Consider the following 19419-nt stretch of genomic DNA (forward strand, 5'->3'; position numbering starts at 1 on the left):
GTCATATATTATTAGTTGCATTATGGGAAATAAATAAATTGGTTTCTTTATGATGTGTATTAATTGCATGAATAAAATCCCGTATATTGTTATAATAGCGTACAGGGATCGTTACAACCTTCCACGGTTCTTGATCACTACTACCTGAAGGTTTGTAATATATTTTATTGTTTTCACTGTTAATGCTCAGTAAAGAATGTGCATAAGGAATCTCTACAATTGCTACATCCCATTTCTGGCGAAACTCTATAGGTCGTTGTCATTTCGTAATATATGAAGTCAATGTATTTTCTGGAAAATTATCCATGGAACTATTACTGGGAAGTGTAACGTAAAAATCTTGATCAGGTTCTATTCTTTTTCAATGAAGTTGCAGGGATCCACGAATTGAATGAAGTAGGATATCCTTTCCACTGGACAAGATACTCCTTTCTGCGAACTTTTGTTTTTGTACGTAATATTTTATCGATGAGGAACGTCGAAGGGAGCGGTACTGGTTGTAAGGGTAAATGCATGCCGAAGTTACATCGCGACCGAGGTCTAGATTTAAGTCGCGGTCGCTACCTCGATGTCTAGGTCGCGATGGATGAAGGATGCACATAGCGAGGAGGTCGCATCCTCGCCGTTAAGTTCTCAGTTTAAGGAGAAACATTGCTGTCACGCATATGAAATTATTCCGTCAGATCATAAAAATCACTGCGAAACTACATTTTGAAATTGAAAGGAACAAACAGTTTATAAATAGGGATGGACACGAGACGAAATATGAGAAAGGTCAAAATCTCGTCTCTTGTCTCGCAAAAATATTTGAAAAAATTAAATGAAATATTTAAGTTTTACGTCCCACGATTATACAGGTTAGGTTAAAGGAGACGATGATGATGAGTAATGAATCAAATGGTGGAATGAAGAAAGTGGAAGGAAACGGGAGAACGCCGAGAAAACCCACGAGCACGGTGTTTGTTTACCACAAAGTCCACACGGAGCGAACTGGGATCGAACCTGGAACCCCAAGCACCGGAGGTGAACGCTCTATCACTGAGTCACCGTGCCCCCTGCAAAAATATTTGAGTCTCATCTCTTGTTCATCTCGATCAATATTCTAAATCAAAGATTTTTACTTTTATTCAATTTTCTGTGAAGAAATGCCCTCTTTCAGCACAGGCGAGAAATCGTTTCCCAGTAAAATTTAATAAACAAATAAATCAGGTATATCATCAGGTTTCGAGGTGGAGGGGGTATTAACTGCAGCAAACGAAGTTTCGGCACCGAAATTCCATTATTCGACGTTTCCTTGCTATGGATACGTGCCAGCCTTTACAAGTATTCAATTACCTTATATCAATAACGAATTTAGAAGAAACCCTTTTTATTAATCTCGGAATTGGGGTGTGTGTGTAATTTTTAAGCATAGATAGTATTAACAGTAGCTTCTTTTTCCCTTTAAAAATTCTACAATTTACGGACTTCAACCCGAAAGTGCCTCCCTGTGACCGCCACTGCCTTATATAATAATAAGCTACAGTATAATTCTCAAATAAATAACTTATCTCACATTCCCATTTCAGTTGCTATTTTCTTCCATTCTCTATTTAAAACGTGCCTATTATGATGTTGTTTGCGTTTCTTATTCCATATTGCTGAAACATTCCTCATTAAATCTATTAATATGTCTTTCATAATCAAATATAATAATGCGGCAAAACCTCTCGAGCGTAGACACACACAATCCACCGCAGACGAAATTCTAAACAAATGAAGACTTTACTCCATGCAGCGCTTCAGGGAGAGCCAATAAGAACACGAGCCACAGCGATGCTTCCGCTGTACATCGATGTAAAAACAAACTCAGTTGTTCATCATCGCGACCACTAATTCACCCTCGCAGTCGACCTTTAGGTCGCGATGTAGCGTGCATCTTCGGCATGCGCTTACTCATTTGAATCCATGGGTTTGTGCTAGTATCGAGGGTGCGACCGCGACTTACACCTCGACCTCGATCGTGATGTATCTTCGGCATGTCCCACCCTAATTCTTCTCTGTAGAAAACACTATCGCTGAGTTGATGATTAAAATCCTCTAGTTGGTTTATTGGTACAATGGCTTTCACTCTAAATATTTCCCAAGTCCAGTTCTCGAGGTAACCCTTGTCAAAGATACATTTTGTTTTAATAATATGAACAGTATCACCAACAAATAAATTCGTATCTTGTTTTGAATGTTGTAGTTTCTTGTCGTATAAGTTATGCCACAAAACCAGTAAATTGTCTTGAGAAACGTTTGCAGGTGCCATTTTAATACTGGAATGTAGACTTTCATTGTATGCTTTTATAAGTAAAGGTAAGACTTTGATGTAATTGTACGTTTGATATTTGGTGAAGTATTTCCACATACGATGTTTCAATGTTTGATTAAATCCTTCTGCGATGCTGGCTTTAATATCTGGATCCTTTGTTGTAACATGCTGCACGTTGTGTTTCCTGAGAAACTTTTGTACTGTCTTGTTGGTAAATTAAGTTCCTTGATCACTACGTAGCACAACTGATTTCCTGTCTTGGAAAATCATTTCAAATGCATTCACTATATCCTCGGCACTTTTTGATTTTAGTGGTACAGCCCACCCGTACCGACTAAACACATCAATCACTGTAAGAACATTGCGGTAATTCTCATTATAGTTTTAAGTGATTGTAAATCATTTAAATCACATTCACATTGATCATCAATATTGTTGACAGGATAAAAATCTCTACGGAAACGAACGTATAGGACGATGTAACGTGTAGGTAGGTTGGTTGTTTAATTAAAGTTTTATTTTTGCTAAAGATACCGATTTTCGTGTGGCTTGCCATAATTTCTTTGCAGTAGAAAACGATGCAGGATGTGCTGGATTCTAATAAATGGATTTTAACTTTTTGTTCATGGCTTGTACGTTGACCATTGTGGAATGATACGTTTTCTTTTTGGTCGGACTTCTAAAACATCATCATCATCATCTTCATCTTCTTCTTCTCCGGAAGAAAATAATTCAGGTGCAGGTTTTGGTGGTGCTGATCCTTGAGATGCTGTTGTACTATTATGCTTGACAATATAGTTCAATTTTCGTGGATTACCAATCATTTCTTGAGGTGTGTTTGACGATGCAAGATAGTTGCAAAACAATTTCCAGCCTTGAGGAAACTAGTGGGAAAACAATTTCATTTCTTCGGTCGAGTCACATCATACATTAAATCTACAATATTGGATCCATGTAGTTTATTATCGTTGATGTACACTGTTCCTTTATCATCCCACGTAATTGCGTCATCTTGGTTTAATAGTAATTCGGCCTTCTTACGATACATTTGTGGTATTGCGGCTAAAATTTCCTGCTTCGTGCTATCAACAACATTCGGAACGTCACCGTCAGGTTTCATTGTGTACTGGTTCTTCTTGTTTACGTATAACAAAGATTTTTCTGTAATATTCTATTGTACTGATTCCATTTTTCTTCATCACTTGGATACGATGTATTCAATATAGATTGCATTTCACGATCGAGATTAGATTCACGTTTTTCACTCACACTGGATGATTATGCATGCATTCGTTGAAGCATTTCTGGTGGCACCAAATCCATTTTCTTGCTATGTTCCATGATGTTTATTGTTTAAACAAAATACTGGATAACACACTTCCAACAATAGGTGGAAGTAGTGCAGGTAAGAATCCTCCTTGTTGTACTGCTAAATGTTTCTTCTTTTTATCCAATGATTTTGTATTGTCCACGAGATAGCGGAGCGTGTTCTTGTAACGCTTTAATCTTGCCTTCTGCGCACTTGTCAGTGGAACATTGCCTTTTAAGACATTATAACAACATTCACAAATACTATGAATTAATGAAGTGTCTGCATTAGCAATAATACCTTTACGCAATCTCGGTTTAGCTTTGTGCAGAGCACGTAGATCAGCGTATTTCACTGTAGGAGACATCGTGACAGACTAAGTCATCCTTTTTACATGCACAATAATTTAAACATTTTTTGTTGGTACGTAAACGTAATGATGCAAATCGTCGGGAAAAAATATTTGTACGAAATTGCATTTCATCGGGTGTATCTTGTTTAAGATCCATCAGTAAATAGCCATGTGGATTTCTTGTTGCGTCTAGGTAACTTTCTTGTAGAAACAGTGGATGCTCAGGCATGATTTGATACCTCATATGCTTGATTTGTGACTTGTCAAGTGGATTTTTAAACACCAAATACGAACAATTTAAACTCATATTTCTATTTGCTTTACTTTGATGAAATACAATTGGTGTTACAAAAATCACACTAATATTTCGTTGATGTGATCCTTTCGTGAACAAATCAACAATATCACTATTCACTTCTCGCACATGATCATCAATAATAATCAAATGTGGTCTATCTTGCGGCTGAAAATCTTTCATTCGTGGAAGTCCTACTGGAACCGGCATTGTTGCATACACGTCTTCCCATTCTGCATAATACCAGTATATCTTACGAAATTTCTTATTGATTATGCTTGGGAGATGTGACAGTAATCGCTTCACAAAGTAAGTTTGACCACACCCACTAGGTTCTGTGAGAATACATGTAAATGGATGTTTCCACAGTGTATCCATTATGAACACTAACACCTTCTTTCAAATATGTGTATTTCAAGTGACTTCAAATTTTTCGTCTGAAAATTTTGTTTTAGTTTGTAAATTCTTGCACTCACTGGTAAATGTTGGCGAGAAACGAAAAAAAAAGTTTCTGATAATAGAATAGTTGAAAACCGTTTGTTAATCGAATACTTAGAACCGGATAAAATTTAACGGTTAACCGTGAAAGTTGATCACTGTTTGGTCTTAAATTCTATTTGAAATTTTATTCGCTTGAAACACTTTTGTTTGAAATTTTTTGTTTCGAAATTATTGTTTCAAAATTCTGTTTGAAAATTTTTTGTTTCAAGCCTTTGTTTTTAATTTTTTCGTTTGAAAATTTTGTTTGATTTTTTTTTCAAATTTTTAGTTTGAAGAATTTTTCGTTTCAAAATCTTGAAGTTTTTTGTTATGAAAATTTGTTTTGATTTTTTTTTTAGTTTGAAAAATTTTGTTCAAAAGTTTGTTTCAAATTTTTTGTTTTGAAAATTTCGGTTTGAAGTTTTTAGTTTGAAAGTTGAAAAAAAAATTTAAATACCATAAATTTTGTTCAAAATTTCCACCTCACATATGTCGTAGAGAACACTGACCAGGGACCCGTCGTCGTATCGAAGACTCGCGCATCAAAAACCAAATCATCGATCACGTGACCTACTAGCATTTGACACCCTAAGGGTCCTACCAAATTGAAAGGGAATACTTGTCCACACCTTATAACCCTATATGATCTCAAACAGGATAAACTGAGTTAATAACCGAACACGTGATTGTACTAAAATTTGGCAATTTTGTACCCATGAAAAGGAGCGAGATGGACCACCAAAATTTATCATGATACATATTGAGGTCGTGTACTATGATACCGAATGCTTAAATCGGACAATTTCCAAAATTGAAGGGGTGGCTCAATGTACCTCTCCTAAAATTTTAAAGGGGTGCACCAATGTACCTATGTCTTATGATAGGGAATGGACTCCTATACATGACCATATAACCATATAAGGTAATAGGACCTCAAAGGGAATCAATTGGGCCAAAACGAAAAAATGAAATGATTTTTTTTTGTTTTACGTCCCACGATTATCCCGGTTAGGCTAAAGGAGACTGTGATTATGAGAGATGAATGAAACGGTGGAATGAAGAAAGTGGGAGGAAACGGGAGAACACTGAGAAAACCCACGCACACGACGTTTGTCCACCACAAAGTTCACTTCGCGGAGCAGGGTTTGAGCCCGGGACCCCACACACCAGAGGTGAACTCTCAACCACTGAGCCACCACGGCTCCTGGGTCAAAACGAAACACGTGGTACAACATATTGCTTACGTTTATATTTTGGAATTTTTTTTACTCCGAAAAGGGAAAGAGGTGACCACCCAAATTTATAGTGATATATAAATATTAAGGTCCTATACTATGATACCAAATGTTCAAATTGGGCAATTTCCAAAATTTAAGGAGTGCATCAATATACCCATGTCTTATGAAAGGGAATGGACCCCTGTATACGCCCATATAACCATATAGGGTAATTAAGCCTCATAAAAGGGGTAAATTAGGTCAAAACCTCCGAAATTTAAATATTTGGCAATTATTTACCCATAAAAGGGAACGAGATAGACCCCAATACTAATAGTGATACGTAACCTGGTCCTAGGCTACCGTACCCAATTTCTAAATTTGGTAATTACCAAAACTTAATGGGGGTGGTCCTAGGTACCCCTAGACCATTGACCCTGGGCCAGGGACCATGCGTCCTGAGGCAAGGACCCAGGGTCAAAAGTGTCCTCAGCTCACGCCCTTACTACTGCTTCTTTTCCAGTAGGGAAAAACAGTGGACTACCATGAGGAAACGACATCCCAAAAATTTAAGTCGTGGTCTCAGGACTCCCTTCTCGCGAGCATTCCCCCTCGCTCCAGGGTCAATCCAAATAAAATCAACCAATGATAGTTGCTGACAAAATTTAGTTTTTTATTAATTTATTACTTAAGTTTGTACCACATATAGGTAGTTGAAAACGGGTATTCATTTATTTTTTAGCTGCGCAGATTTTGTCGTAGCGGCCATTTTGCATAGGCGCCTGAGCGTATTTTGCACTTGTCAGAGGATATCGTTAAACGCTGTAACTTTTGAAGTTTTAAAGATAATGAGTCAAACCAAAACCATATGAAAGATAATGGAATGGACAATATTCTATGTTCTGTGCTCACTCAGACGTGCTTCAGAACATTGAGGAAAAAAGCTCTAAACATTGGGGTTGGAAACCTAAAAATTGCAATTTTCAAATGTACATTTTGAAACGAAATAAATGAGACTCACGTTCAATTCTTTGTCTACACAAAGACTAAATAATAGACAACGTCCCAAACAAGTTTCAGATCTGAAAATCGTGTACTTGATATTTTAGAAATTTTTAAACATTGCGAATTTTCGAAAATCGTGTATTTTCATCATTAAATATCTCAGGAAGGACAGAAGTGAAAAATCTTAAATTTTCACAAAATAGACTATAGTTATGCAGTAACAAGTGGATAAAATTGCATCACTGAGACTCGAGTAGTTTCTGAGTTACAAGATTTTCCTTCACTGTTAACATCATGAAGCGCCATTGAAGTGAATATAAAGTTTCTAGCAAAAGTCAAAATAACACAACAGCAGTGTTAAATGGGTAAAGTATGCATAATTTATGAATCATATATTGTACAAAAAACGAAAGTTGTCTGTTATTTCTTTTCTGTGTATAGCGCTGCTAAGACATCAGTGAGGTAAATAGTTGACTAATTTGTGTACAGAGTTTGGCACTGATAATTGAAAGTAAAACCTGTAGGAGACGTAAACTCTGTGGGTGTGAGTTTCCGGCGAATCTTAGTGATAGGCACCCACACTTTGTCACTCGTACATAGTTTAAAAGAGGTTCTTGGGCCAGTGGGATGTAACAAGTGCTCAAAAAGATCGTTATTTTCCTGACTGATGTCTTCAATTCCCCAAATCCACGATTTCTGTCATAAATACAGGCTACGGTATCATTAGGTGAAAATGAAAGCATGCTGTGTTCTGGAAGTACTGAAGTACTACAATCAGTAAATTCATCTGATTGTGAGTATTCATAACATCTCATTTGTGTTTTCGTCAGGGGTACAAATCTGATATCACTTGGTATTAATAATGCTTTTTCAAGTAGCAAATCTCGAATTTCTTGGTTTGACTGCACTTCTTCTGATGAAACATAGATAAATTGTATGCCTGAGATAGTATCAACACAAAACCTGCAAATCTGTTTAGCTTTTAAAACCATAAGTTTCACATCAATGCAAGAAGTTATACCTTAGAAACTACTCAAGTCTTAGTGATGCAATTTTAGTCACTTAGTGCTGCACAATTTATTTTGTGCAATTTTGGGATTTTTCACTTCTGTCCTCTCTGAGATATTTGATGAAGATACACGATTTTCGAAAGTTCGCAAAGTTTGAAAATGCCCAAAAAATCAAGTATACGGTTTCTAGATCTCAAACTTGTTTGGGACGTTGTTTACTATCTGCTCTCTATGTAGACAAAAAGTTTAAGGTCTTATTTATTTCGTTTCAAAATGTACATTCCAAAATGGCCATTTCTAGGTTACCAACCTCAATGTTAAAAGCTTCTTTTCTCGACGTTCTAAAGTACGTCTCAATGTGCACAGGACATAGAATGTTGTCCATTCTATTATCTTTCATATGGTTTTGGTTTGAACTCATTATCTTTAAAACCTCAGAAGTTACAGCGTTTAATGATATCCTCGGAAAAGTTCAAAATACGCTCAGGCACGTATACAAAATGGCCGCCACAAACAAACCTGCGCGGCTAAAAAATAAATGAATACGTTTTCAACTCCCTGAATGTGGTACAATCTTAGGTAAAAAATTATAAAATAAATCAATTTTGTCAGCAACCTTTGACCTGGAAATTGGCGATTTCATTTGGTCTGCCCCTCCACTATTGTCTTGGACAATACATCGTTTTACAATACGAAGGTAAATAAAGTGCCTACCACGTCTACAAGGAAAGAAGCGCTGTTAAAATGGCTTGAAGAAAATCGAATTCCTGGATTTTGTTCTTCAGTGAACAACGTTGAATTACTTCAGATTGTTCGAGATTACAAAAAACACGGCAGAACATTTTAAGATCGATGAATCAGCCAAGACAGCAGGATATAAAGTTATCGGGTTGCCATTGTATCATTCTCATTACAACCCCATTGAGTTGAGGGGAAAAACCACAAGATATTCACCATGCAAAGTTTAATATTGGAAGCGATTAAAGAAATTACTGGAGCAAAGTGGAAAAAGTCTTGGATCATAGTTGGGAAATTATTTTAAACTCCAAGGAGAAGGTAGGTTTACTTGAAAACACTGCAGAAGAGGTGTGATGTCGCTGCAAGACCGTAATAACACCATGATGAAACTATGAGTGATAATTAAGAGACAAACGGAAGATATGAAGTACAGGTATTGATGGACTACTGCGAAGTAGGATCTCCACAGTAAACAGTATTAACCTGTCTACAATTGGAAACCATTTCTCCAACATTAGTTGTTCTCAATTCTTTCTTTTTTTAAAAAAAGATGTAACATTATGTGTTTAGAAGTAACGATTGTTTTCTTTACGATTTTGTGAACATTATTAACGCAATACTTCTTTTTTTAATGGGGGGGAGAGGAGGGGCGACTGATACTTTCGTCAGGCATGATGTTACATAATATTTTTGTTGTAACAGACAGCTGATTCTTTTCCCCACAAAAATGTCCCTTGTTGTATTGTATTGTTACAGGAGGTAAATGTGTCAACCTCGTTAGATCGCACTTTAGAGTTGTCAGAGTTCTTCTTAGCGCAGCTAGACCAATACACAGCATACTTAGATGGAAGCAATAATTTATGACACATATGTTCATGGGCAACTTTAGAATTCTAATCGGTTTGTCTATTCTGGGACGTTTTTAACTTTAGACTTCTAGTGATTGTAGCATAATCTGTTGTCCATAAATGTTTTTAAAAATTCAAGAGTAGTTCTCTCAAGCGAGGGGCTCATCAATACGTGGGATCCCAGGCGGTTATCCGGTTTGCCCATGTGAAGACCGCCACTGATTATAAGTACATCCTAAGAAAACAATTAACCTCTTCTCTTCCGAATTTGAAACTCTTGCAGGACCATTTTGTTATGAGAGAGCTCGTACGATGGTATGGAGAGAGAAAGAGCATCACAGTTATCAAAAAGACGCGGTACCTACTACTTTCTACCTTTTCGTATACACATGATCATGAAAATATTGTTTTGAAACTTAATTTTATATGAAAAGATCTCTCTGCTGGTATGGTAACACTGTACTTTATTTCTTGTGATACACTGACAATATTTAAATAAAAAGACAAAATAAAACAATTTGAGATGACGCCACAGAAAGAAATCAAGCGGTGTGATGTCAGGCGAGGAGGTGGCCATGACATAGGTCCACCCTTGTCAATTCACCATTCGGGATACGATTCGTTGATAAAGGCACTGACATGACGGTCAAAATGCCCAGGAGCACCATCGAGATGCAACTACATGCCCCTCTTAAGTGCCAAAGGAACGTGTTCTAGAAGTTCCGGTAAGACCTCACGGAAAAATGTGAGGAATGTGTCACCACGAAGGCAGTTAGGTAACACGTAGGGCCCAATTACAATGGCCGTTTAAAATGCCGCACAACACACTGACTACAAATCTGCACTGATGGTTGTGCACCAAAGTGGCATTTAGATTTCCCACATCCCACACATGACTCTTGAGCATATACTCGTCTTGGTAAATATTGCTTAGTCGGTCCACAAAATGACATTGAAAAATTCGGAATGGCGATAATTTGATTTAAGTACCATTAGAAATGGCGACTTGTAAGTACCATTGGCAAAAGTCTACACGGCGGGGAAGGTCTTCTGGCAATAGCTCATGCACTTTCTTCAACTTGAATGGGTGCATAGCTTCGTCATGGAGGACGCACCACACGTTAATATGACTGGCGTGTAGTGTCTGGGCTATACCGCGTGTGCTGGATTGAGGACGGGGCCTCAATTGCTGCAAACACTTCCTTTTCACACCTAACAGTTCGCACATCTCCAGTTCTTCCACTATCCATTTGGGATCCTGCTTCTCGAAGACGAAGATCAAGCCGTTGAAAAAAAGACGTGCAACGGTACTCGACGATTAGGGAAAATATCACTATACAACTGCCTCGCATACATGAGATGCATATCAGCCCCTTGCCTCCCCATACATGAGATGCATATCAGCCAGCTCGGATAATGAGAAATGTGCCATCCTGGCCACAACGTGATATCACATAGAAAAGTTGTCTTCCTGTCACTACTCACAGTCTTCAAGTTGTATTCTTTTAACCCACACGTTCCACAACTGCCCACTTTAACTCAGAAACTAATTTGATGTAACTTGCAACCAACCATATAAACATTGCCTACAAAGCGAAGCACTGAAAGCATCACACAAAACTAGCTTAAGACCTCTGGCGGACTGCTTACAAACCCTCTGTATCTATGGTCTGTGGTGTGCTTGATACAAATGACAAACAAAGCACTGCTCCTTCTTCTTGCTGTTCGGTGCTCGTCTACAGGAGACTTGTATGTGGGTTGGTAGCACTCCGTCGCCCTCCCCCCCCCCCAAATGTATGTATAACTCTTGCATTGAAAATCATGGTATTCCTTCAAACATGTACGTCTTATACCTGATAAAGTTAGCTGACATCAAGCATATGTCCCCTTATTCACCCACAAACTGGCTATGAAAGGTGATGATAGGCCGCCCTCATTTATTTTAACGCTCTATATGATTGCAGCAACCTTGACGATGACGGGCTAGGAAAGTGGACAGGGATGCAGGCATTAGCCAGTGTGACTGATGACAAACACTGCAAAACCATGGTCAGGGTAGCCGCCGCAAGATATCGAACGCCGGCATACTGATTGGAAAAATGCTTTTACCCAACTGGTAATATTCTTGCTAATGCAATTAGTATACCGTAGTGTGCAATATTTGTAATGCCACCACTGCGAAAAGTGGTTAATTACATGCTCCATGTACGCATGTGCTACTTCCTGCATGTGGATATCCAACCCCGGACATCAGGTTTCGTCCGCCATCTAGAATCGGCTTACGCTATCAACATCTGTCAACAGCAACGCCGTACGTATTGTAGTCAAGTCGTATATTTCGCTTATTTTGGTCAATGTATCCTTCAGAAAATTGCGGGGAATCCCTCTCTTCCTTTGGGGGATCGCTTGCGCCCTCAGTGTGCACAACCGATTACTGCATCTTTGGATTTCCTGCGTACAGTTTCTTTGTGAGCCACCTATCGCCGCAATTCTATGACTCGTCGTTTTGCCACAATTCCAAGTGGACGTTCATTTCTTCACACTTTCGGATGCCCGTAACACCGGATAGATGTGGTATTCGATTTTGTGTTACATGGACACTTTTCCTTGCTTCTATGTTTAGAATCACCTCTCAAATGTTGTAAACAACGAGCTGTTACACCCTATATTATATATACATATATATTTCTACACTCGCCAAAAACAACTTTTATAGTGAGTTTAAAAATCATTGGAGACAATTTCTGACTTTGACATGTGTAATAACTTGAAGTAGTGTCATTTGACAACATAAATATATGTTTGTTTTGCAATACTGTTAACCAAGTGATATCACGAAGTATGTCGAACAATGTTACCTGCCGACATTTACATGATACAAAATTTCAGCACTCTCTGTCTATTAGTTTAAAAGATACAAAGGCATACTAAGGCAAATAGTCTACTATGTATCTATCTGTCGATTTATCTAATATATATAAATTATATATATATATTTATATTGTAATGTAAGCAATTATTATTAGTCTCTACGTGTTACAAATACAATGCTTCTAGGTGAAACTTCATCGTTTGAGTGCATATTGTGACAATGACGCGGTATACAAGTATGCTTTTCCAAAATTGCATACCTCAACTTGTGATCTTTAATTGCTCCTGGTAAAAAGGATTTAAAAAAAAAAAAAAAAAAGAATGTAATTGTTTGGCATGAATAGTAAATATTTTAAGAAATTGAAGTGTGTGATTTTTACTACTTCAAGAAAGTTGAGGAGCGAGCTGTTTCGTCAATTGTTTCAAGCCATTTAATTTAGCTACACAAATTTTCAGTTGGTTGTTCCCAGTTTCTTTATGACCATTCGAAAAATTCCTTTAGGACAAAAGTCCCTGCAAGGAATGAAAGTTTTTCTCTCCAGGAACGAAATCCCAGGCAACCCTCCAATTCGCACACTGCTTCCATTGCCCAAAATGTCTCACCTGAACATCCGGACAAACTTTCGGACGAATCATAGCTCTCTCTCGGAGGAAGATCCGTGTATCGTTCGCCTGTGTGTAGGGCCCAACTGCTTGCAATATACTGTTACCTCGTCCGACACTCGGAAGGACAAAGTGCGGATAGGTATGTAGGGAGGCTTGGACGCTTATTTGTGTATTTCTGGATTTTACTCAAATTTTCTGAATACTGGCACCATATTCTAAATCTGTGTCATTTCACACCAACTTTACTTTCTTAAATATTCTACAATTAGAAACAAATTTACAACAGTTCTTATTTACACTAGAGTTCATAATACAGCCTTCGCTTCACGCGTTTGTGTAAGAAAAGCAAATTGCAATCACAATAACAACGGAAAGAAGATGACACCACTATTTCATTTTATTGTAACATGGTTTAAATTTAACTTCAAGACTGACTGTACCAGAAATATTCCTTCTACAGTATTTTGAAAGATAATATCATTCTTTGAAGTATTGGAAAACAAAATACTTACGTTAGTTGCTTGTTACATTCCTTACAGCGGAAGCAATTCTTATGCCACACAGCTTTCTCCGCCTTGATTTGTTCCATCTGAAATACTTGTTTGTCACACATTTTACAGTGAGTGGTCTGTTCTGTCACAGTAGTAGTCTACAACAAGGAAGTACATTAAAATTAATAAAATGTATATTAGTGAGACAACTGACAATAAATTGTACGAAAAAATTCTTTCTTTAATTCTATAAATTAAACAGCAGCCAGTAGTAGCTTAATCTTGGTTTTGTTGTTTTTCCACGCTTACTCCTAGGAGATACATATTCGGGACTGGTACATTTTTACATGTCAGTAAATTACTAAATATCATCAAAATGTTCATCTTCCTAGCTGAGCTATGCAAGTATCCACAAATATTGTAGAAACATAATTACATTCACGTGTATCATAAAAATAGTTTTATGTGACATACACTTTTCAGACTGTAAGCGGTACCTGATTAAGAGTTAATGTGGAATCGATATCAGTTTCATTCTTGAGTATCAATTTCTGATTCCAACGGCGGTAGAAACAATTCAAGGAGTTAAATATCGGTATGGTCATGTTCCCTGAGTTGTATTTGTGTTTTCTAATCACAACTGTGCCGTTGAACTTGTCTATAACGTTAAAATTACCTAGCTTAAACTCCTATCTGTGGCACTGATATAAACTTCATGTACGGTAAAATCTGCGATTTTGACTTCTAGAGAATTTTTATTTTGTCACTGTTTATTGCAAGTAAACATCTAAATAGGACATATATCAATGTTACATTATTCTTGAATTCATCATGTATATCCCTTTACTTTGTTTTGGTGTTTTTAATATGCATACTGTCTTGTAATTTTACACTTGCTGATCTGCAAAGTAACTTCTGTATGCCGAAAGCGGCATTCAATTGGGTTGAAACTACACTGAAATTATTTATTTAACTCTTTACTGACCCATGCTACGCCTTTGAGGATGAAATTGGTAAAACAACGAATGTTGATAACGAAAATTTGAAAGGACAATACGTAATATCCATATTCTGAGAGGGATTCGAACCCGCGACAAGCAAGTTTTGAGGATACCAGTTAGTCTTAAACCACTCGACCATGTAGCAAGATTTTTGAACCACCTGGAAATTGCCGACGTCCTATTCACATCTTCCAATTAGTATTTTGGACTTACGTTACTCCGAGTGTATTATCTTCTGCATTTTCGTTCACTACTTTGGGAAAATGGGTTCATCATATCGGTTCTTCTTGTGAATGTTTCTATTATTTACTGAACTTCTACCTTTTGATCTTAATTTATTTACCCTAACAAAGAAATTCTTCCAGTCGTTTTATATGAAAACGTAAGTGTTATAGATCTACTGGAAGTATACATCGCGACAAAACAAACCAATTTTTTCCTCGAAGGTCAAGATCTAAGGGTTTACTTGTCCCTACCATAAATCCTTCATAGTAACTAGATTTCGGCGTTGCCGCACCAACTCAGGTAGAAATGTATAAAGCTCTCAGTATGGCTAACCCCATTACGGTTATCATAGTACCCCGAGTCCGTGCAGATTTCTAAACACATTACCCCACAGAAATGAGTACCATAAGTCCAGGCCTTCTAAAGGCTGTTGCGCCAAGAATTTAGTTATCATTATTATTATTGCTATAGTAAGACTATTCATGGCTTTGGATTAATTGTTTTAACAAAAGAGACACTGACCAAAGCTTAAAACTTTATTTTAAATTATAATTTGTAACTATATATGACTATTAAAAGAATTTAAATTTTTTTATAACAATGACTATATATATGACGGTTAAAGAATTTAAACTCTGTTATAACAACATTTATATATATATATGTATTTTCATTAATTTCGATCGTGTCTGAAGAAGGATATGCTAGATATCCGAAACAGTTACAAATTATAATTTAAAATAAAGTAAAGTTTTAAGCTTTGGTCAGTGTCTCTTTTGTTAAAAAAAAATATTATTGCTAATAATAATAATATGTAATATTAGTAATAGGCTTAAGATTCTGTCTGTTTATCTGCTCTGCTTGTAAGTATATTCTTTCTAACTTTAAGATATAGTTATACAGGTCAATATATAATTGATCAGTTTCTTTCTAATCTGATTCTTCACGTGTATAAAAACTGGACAAACTACAAATTAGGATACTATACACAGGAAATTAATAATGATAACTTTATTACTCGGATATTAACCTGCATACATTAATACATGTGAGGATTTAGGTACTTAATAGAATGGTTTTTAATCGTTTCTTTTTTTAAACAAAAAAGTTTTAAATTGTCATTATAGACAGATGGTCTGTCGAATAATAATAATAATAATAATAATAATAATAATAATAATAATAATAATAATAATAATGTTTTCCCAGGACATTGAACAAAGTTATCGTGTCTTGCAAAATATTTTTGATGGAGACAAAGATCATGTTGTCATCCAGATAGATCAATCGTCCTCAGAAACTGAGGAAAACGAAAACGAGGACATATTTTCAACTCTTGAAGTGTTAAGTTCCAATTGTTTATTTTATCTATTTATGTGAGAATTTTCAAAATAATGCTCAATCAGGTCTGATGTAGTGCTTTATGAGATTGATTCTAAGTTGCATGAAGGGCATAAACAAATAATAATAATAATAATAATAATAATAATGCTATTTATAAAAGACTAACATTAGTGCATCACGCTAACTCCTAATAGTAAATCACGTTGATGCTCATTGCAATAATATAATGCAATAATTTAGATTTGAGCATTTATATTTATGTATCCGCAAGTTCGTTGGACGGTTAACTAAAAAAAAAAGTGAATGCAAACAATTAGAGCTCTTAAGAGTCTTCATCCCGGCGAAATTAAAATACCGCTAATTTTACAATAATTATGTGATATCTTCAAATAGATTAAAGGTAATTGAAATATGGAATAAGAGCGCCCTAGACAATATTATTTTGCGTGAGGTACCGTTATCACAAGTCACTTAGTGGCTTTCCGTTTTCAGCTGTTTAGAAACGCGAAAATAAATGCCGATTTTTAAAATGGCTCGAAATCGAAAGCAGATAAGCGAGTCGTGATAACGGTTTCTCATGTAAAATAAGATTGTCTAGGGCGCTCTTGTTCCACATTTCGATTATCTTTTATCTATTTGAAGATATCACATAATTACTGTAAAATTAGCGGCATTTTAATTTCGCCGGGATGAAGACTCTTAAGTATTGACTTTAACCTTTAATTAGTGCTTGAACTTTTCGGGTAAGCTGTACCCGCCCGATACCCATTGCGTTTGGTTTACTCTATCTTTAAACCTGATAAACTCGTTTGACCCGTGTTTGGCCTGTTTGGACCGTTTGACCCGATAGACTCGTTATGAGTTCGTACATGATAATTAGAACAATTTGTGTTATGATAAAGTGAAACAACACATCATTTACAATAATGACACACGGGATTATCAGGTCATCCCTATTCATACGGTTCAATCGGGCAAACCCGATTCATACGGGTAAAAATACAATATCGGTCTAACGTGCGGTCCAGGATCTATTCTATTTTCCGAGCATTACCGAAAATGCACAGTAGCCCGAAACGACTCAGACGTAAAAACTATCATATTATTATTATTATTATTATTATATTAATAGGAGAGAAAATTACTTGTTGAATGACGTGTACGTATTTTATCCCTATTTTAAATGGTTATTCTGGTTTTATGTATCTGCTTATTGATTTGCAACACTCCGAAAGAATAGTTCGAGACTTCATTGTTTACCCTGGCGACAGGGAGAGCGGCTAAGCTTTCGTAATACCGGCAACATCCAACTGGTTGACAAACCGCACGTGGCCGCTAACAATCATATGACAGTTTTACTGCTGATAAGAAAACTTGGTTTAGCTTTGAAAACCACTATAGTTTGTATTCTTCTATGTATCTATTTCGAATTTGTCACGCCCAAATATTGTTGAATTCAGGAAGTTCAATGCACCATAATTTGCTATTCTCATCAAAATTAATAGATAATTAAAATCACTAAGCTTTACCAACAGATTATAGAAAATAGAACCAACGTATTATTTCATGTATTTCAAGAAGACTGACGTTGAAAATGGTAATTTCAAAACGATTACTAAATATGTTGGTTTAGAATAGCGGGTGCTTATCATGCTCCTGGAATATTATGTCTTCGAATGCAAAATAATTAGTTTATCATGTATATCAAAGACAGATAGACTATACGGTACGATTCAAGTACACGAAATGCCAGGAAACGGGAACAGAAGAATCTAAACATATTTAGTCCTTACTTTGAAAAATGAAATGAAATAAAATTGTTCATTTTAAAGTTCCATGGTCATGCCTGTTAGGCTAAGGGAGACGAATCATTAAGGAAAGTGAATGATGAGGAAGAATTGGCGGATGTGAGACGAAACGGGAGTACCCAGAGGAAACCTACGGACATGATGTTATCTACCACAAACTTACTTGGCCACGGCTCGAACCAGGGCCCCAGCATTAGAGGGAAGCGCTCTACCACTCAGCTACCCTGTTCTTCTTCTTACTTTGAACTTGAAGCTAAATGTTAAAAAAGAATTGCGTGTTTCTATCTCATGACTTATCAAGAACATTTATCAAGTTTGAAAGCTCGTGATTGTTGTAATGCGAACTTTCAGTTGGTTGAGAGTTCTGGGGAGAGCTGGAGCTGCAACTTCCAGCTTACAAATACGTTCTTTTTTTTTTTTTAATGAAGAATCAAGGAATCGTTCACCATTTAAATAATCTCTGAAACATGGTTATTTCTATTTTGTGAGACTTTCACCTTCGTGTTTTGAAGTAACTTACTTTTATAGTATTTTTGACTAATTACATTATTTTTATCCACTCTTATGCACCAACAACTATTTACGTCTAACCACTTATTGAACATTTTGCAGTCAAGTATTTTCACGCCCTCTCTTGTCAGGATATTTGTTGATAGATTTTTAATCTACCAACAGCGAGTAATTTTGTAACAGACAGAGAGAAGCATTTTAATTAAAATGGAAATGAAGTTGCAAACGTTTAGTACATTCAACTGTTCGTACTAGATTATTTATCTTGAGTTGAATAAGCAATATTTGAAAAGAACTAAAATGAAATCATGTTTAACCATTCTTGCCGGTAAGTATTTCACCTTCTCCCCAACCTTTATTACATCACTATCGCACTCAAAAAGTGATTTATATTCCGAGGAGCTTCGATAAAATAACAACACTAACGAAACGAAACACAGGGTAACTAGGAATTTCATGCATTCTGAAATTAACATAGAATCACGGTACTTACAGCAAAATCGTCAAGCCGAAAGATGTTTAGTCTACTTAAAAGAATTATTTAATCATCTTACATATGTTTAAAATAAAGTTATGAAAAAAGAAAAAAGCCGCATTTCCCAGTTTATCTGAAGAAACTTCACCTAAGTATCAATATAATTCTTCCCCACCCTCTTTACGTGTACACACCAGTTCAGAATAAATCTTGAGTTTCTCGTGAATAAAAAAAAAAAAAAATCAAAATTGATATATTTCACAAAATATTTAACAATGTATAGGATCGCCCAAAAGTTTATTAACACGCAAACAAAAGGTACGATTTTGAAGGAATTACAGTAAGTTAGTAGCACAGGTGGAGAAACTTTCAGCATATGTCATGTGGAGCGAAACAATCTTGAAATCGGACATTTTGATTTCAATTTCATTTTCTTAAATGGAAACCGTATGTTGTAATACATTCTTCTCATCCGAAATTTTCTTAGGAATTCAATGCTGTGTTTGTTTTATCACTTACCGTAACAAAGTTATGACAA

The 19419-nt window shown here is 36.2% G+C and overlaps 1 protein-coding gene across 49 annotated transcripts in view; it reads right to left on the reverse strand.

Annotated features, from left to right (window-relative positions):
* LOC145686312 (uncharacterized) overlaps positions 1–19419 on the reverse strand; it is a 955404-nt gene that overhangs the window by 544404 nt on the left and 391581 nt on the right. For all 49 annotated transcript variants that reach the window (XM_081759464.1, XM_081759467.1, XM_081759462.1 and 46 more), the window contains one exon: positions 13540–13676. In XM_081759464.1, coding sequence (XP_081615590.1) covers positions 13540–13676 — 137 coding nt within the window. The remainder of the gene's footprint in view (positions 1–13539; positions 13677–19419) is intronic.

The sequence above is a fragment of the Thermobia domestica genome, chromosome 5 (genome assembly GCF_964235325.1).
Source record: "Thermobia domestica chromosome 5, izTheDome1.hap1.1, whole genome shotgun sequence".
In the NCBI taxonomy this organism is placed as follows: domain Eukaryota; kingdom Metazoa; phylum Arthropoda; class Insecta; order Zygentoma; family Lepismatidae; genus Thermobia; species Thermobia domestica.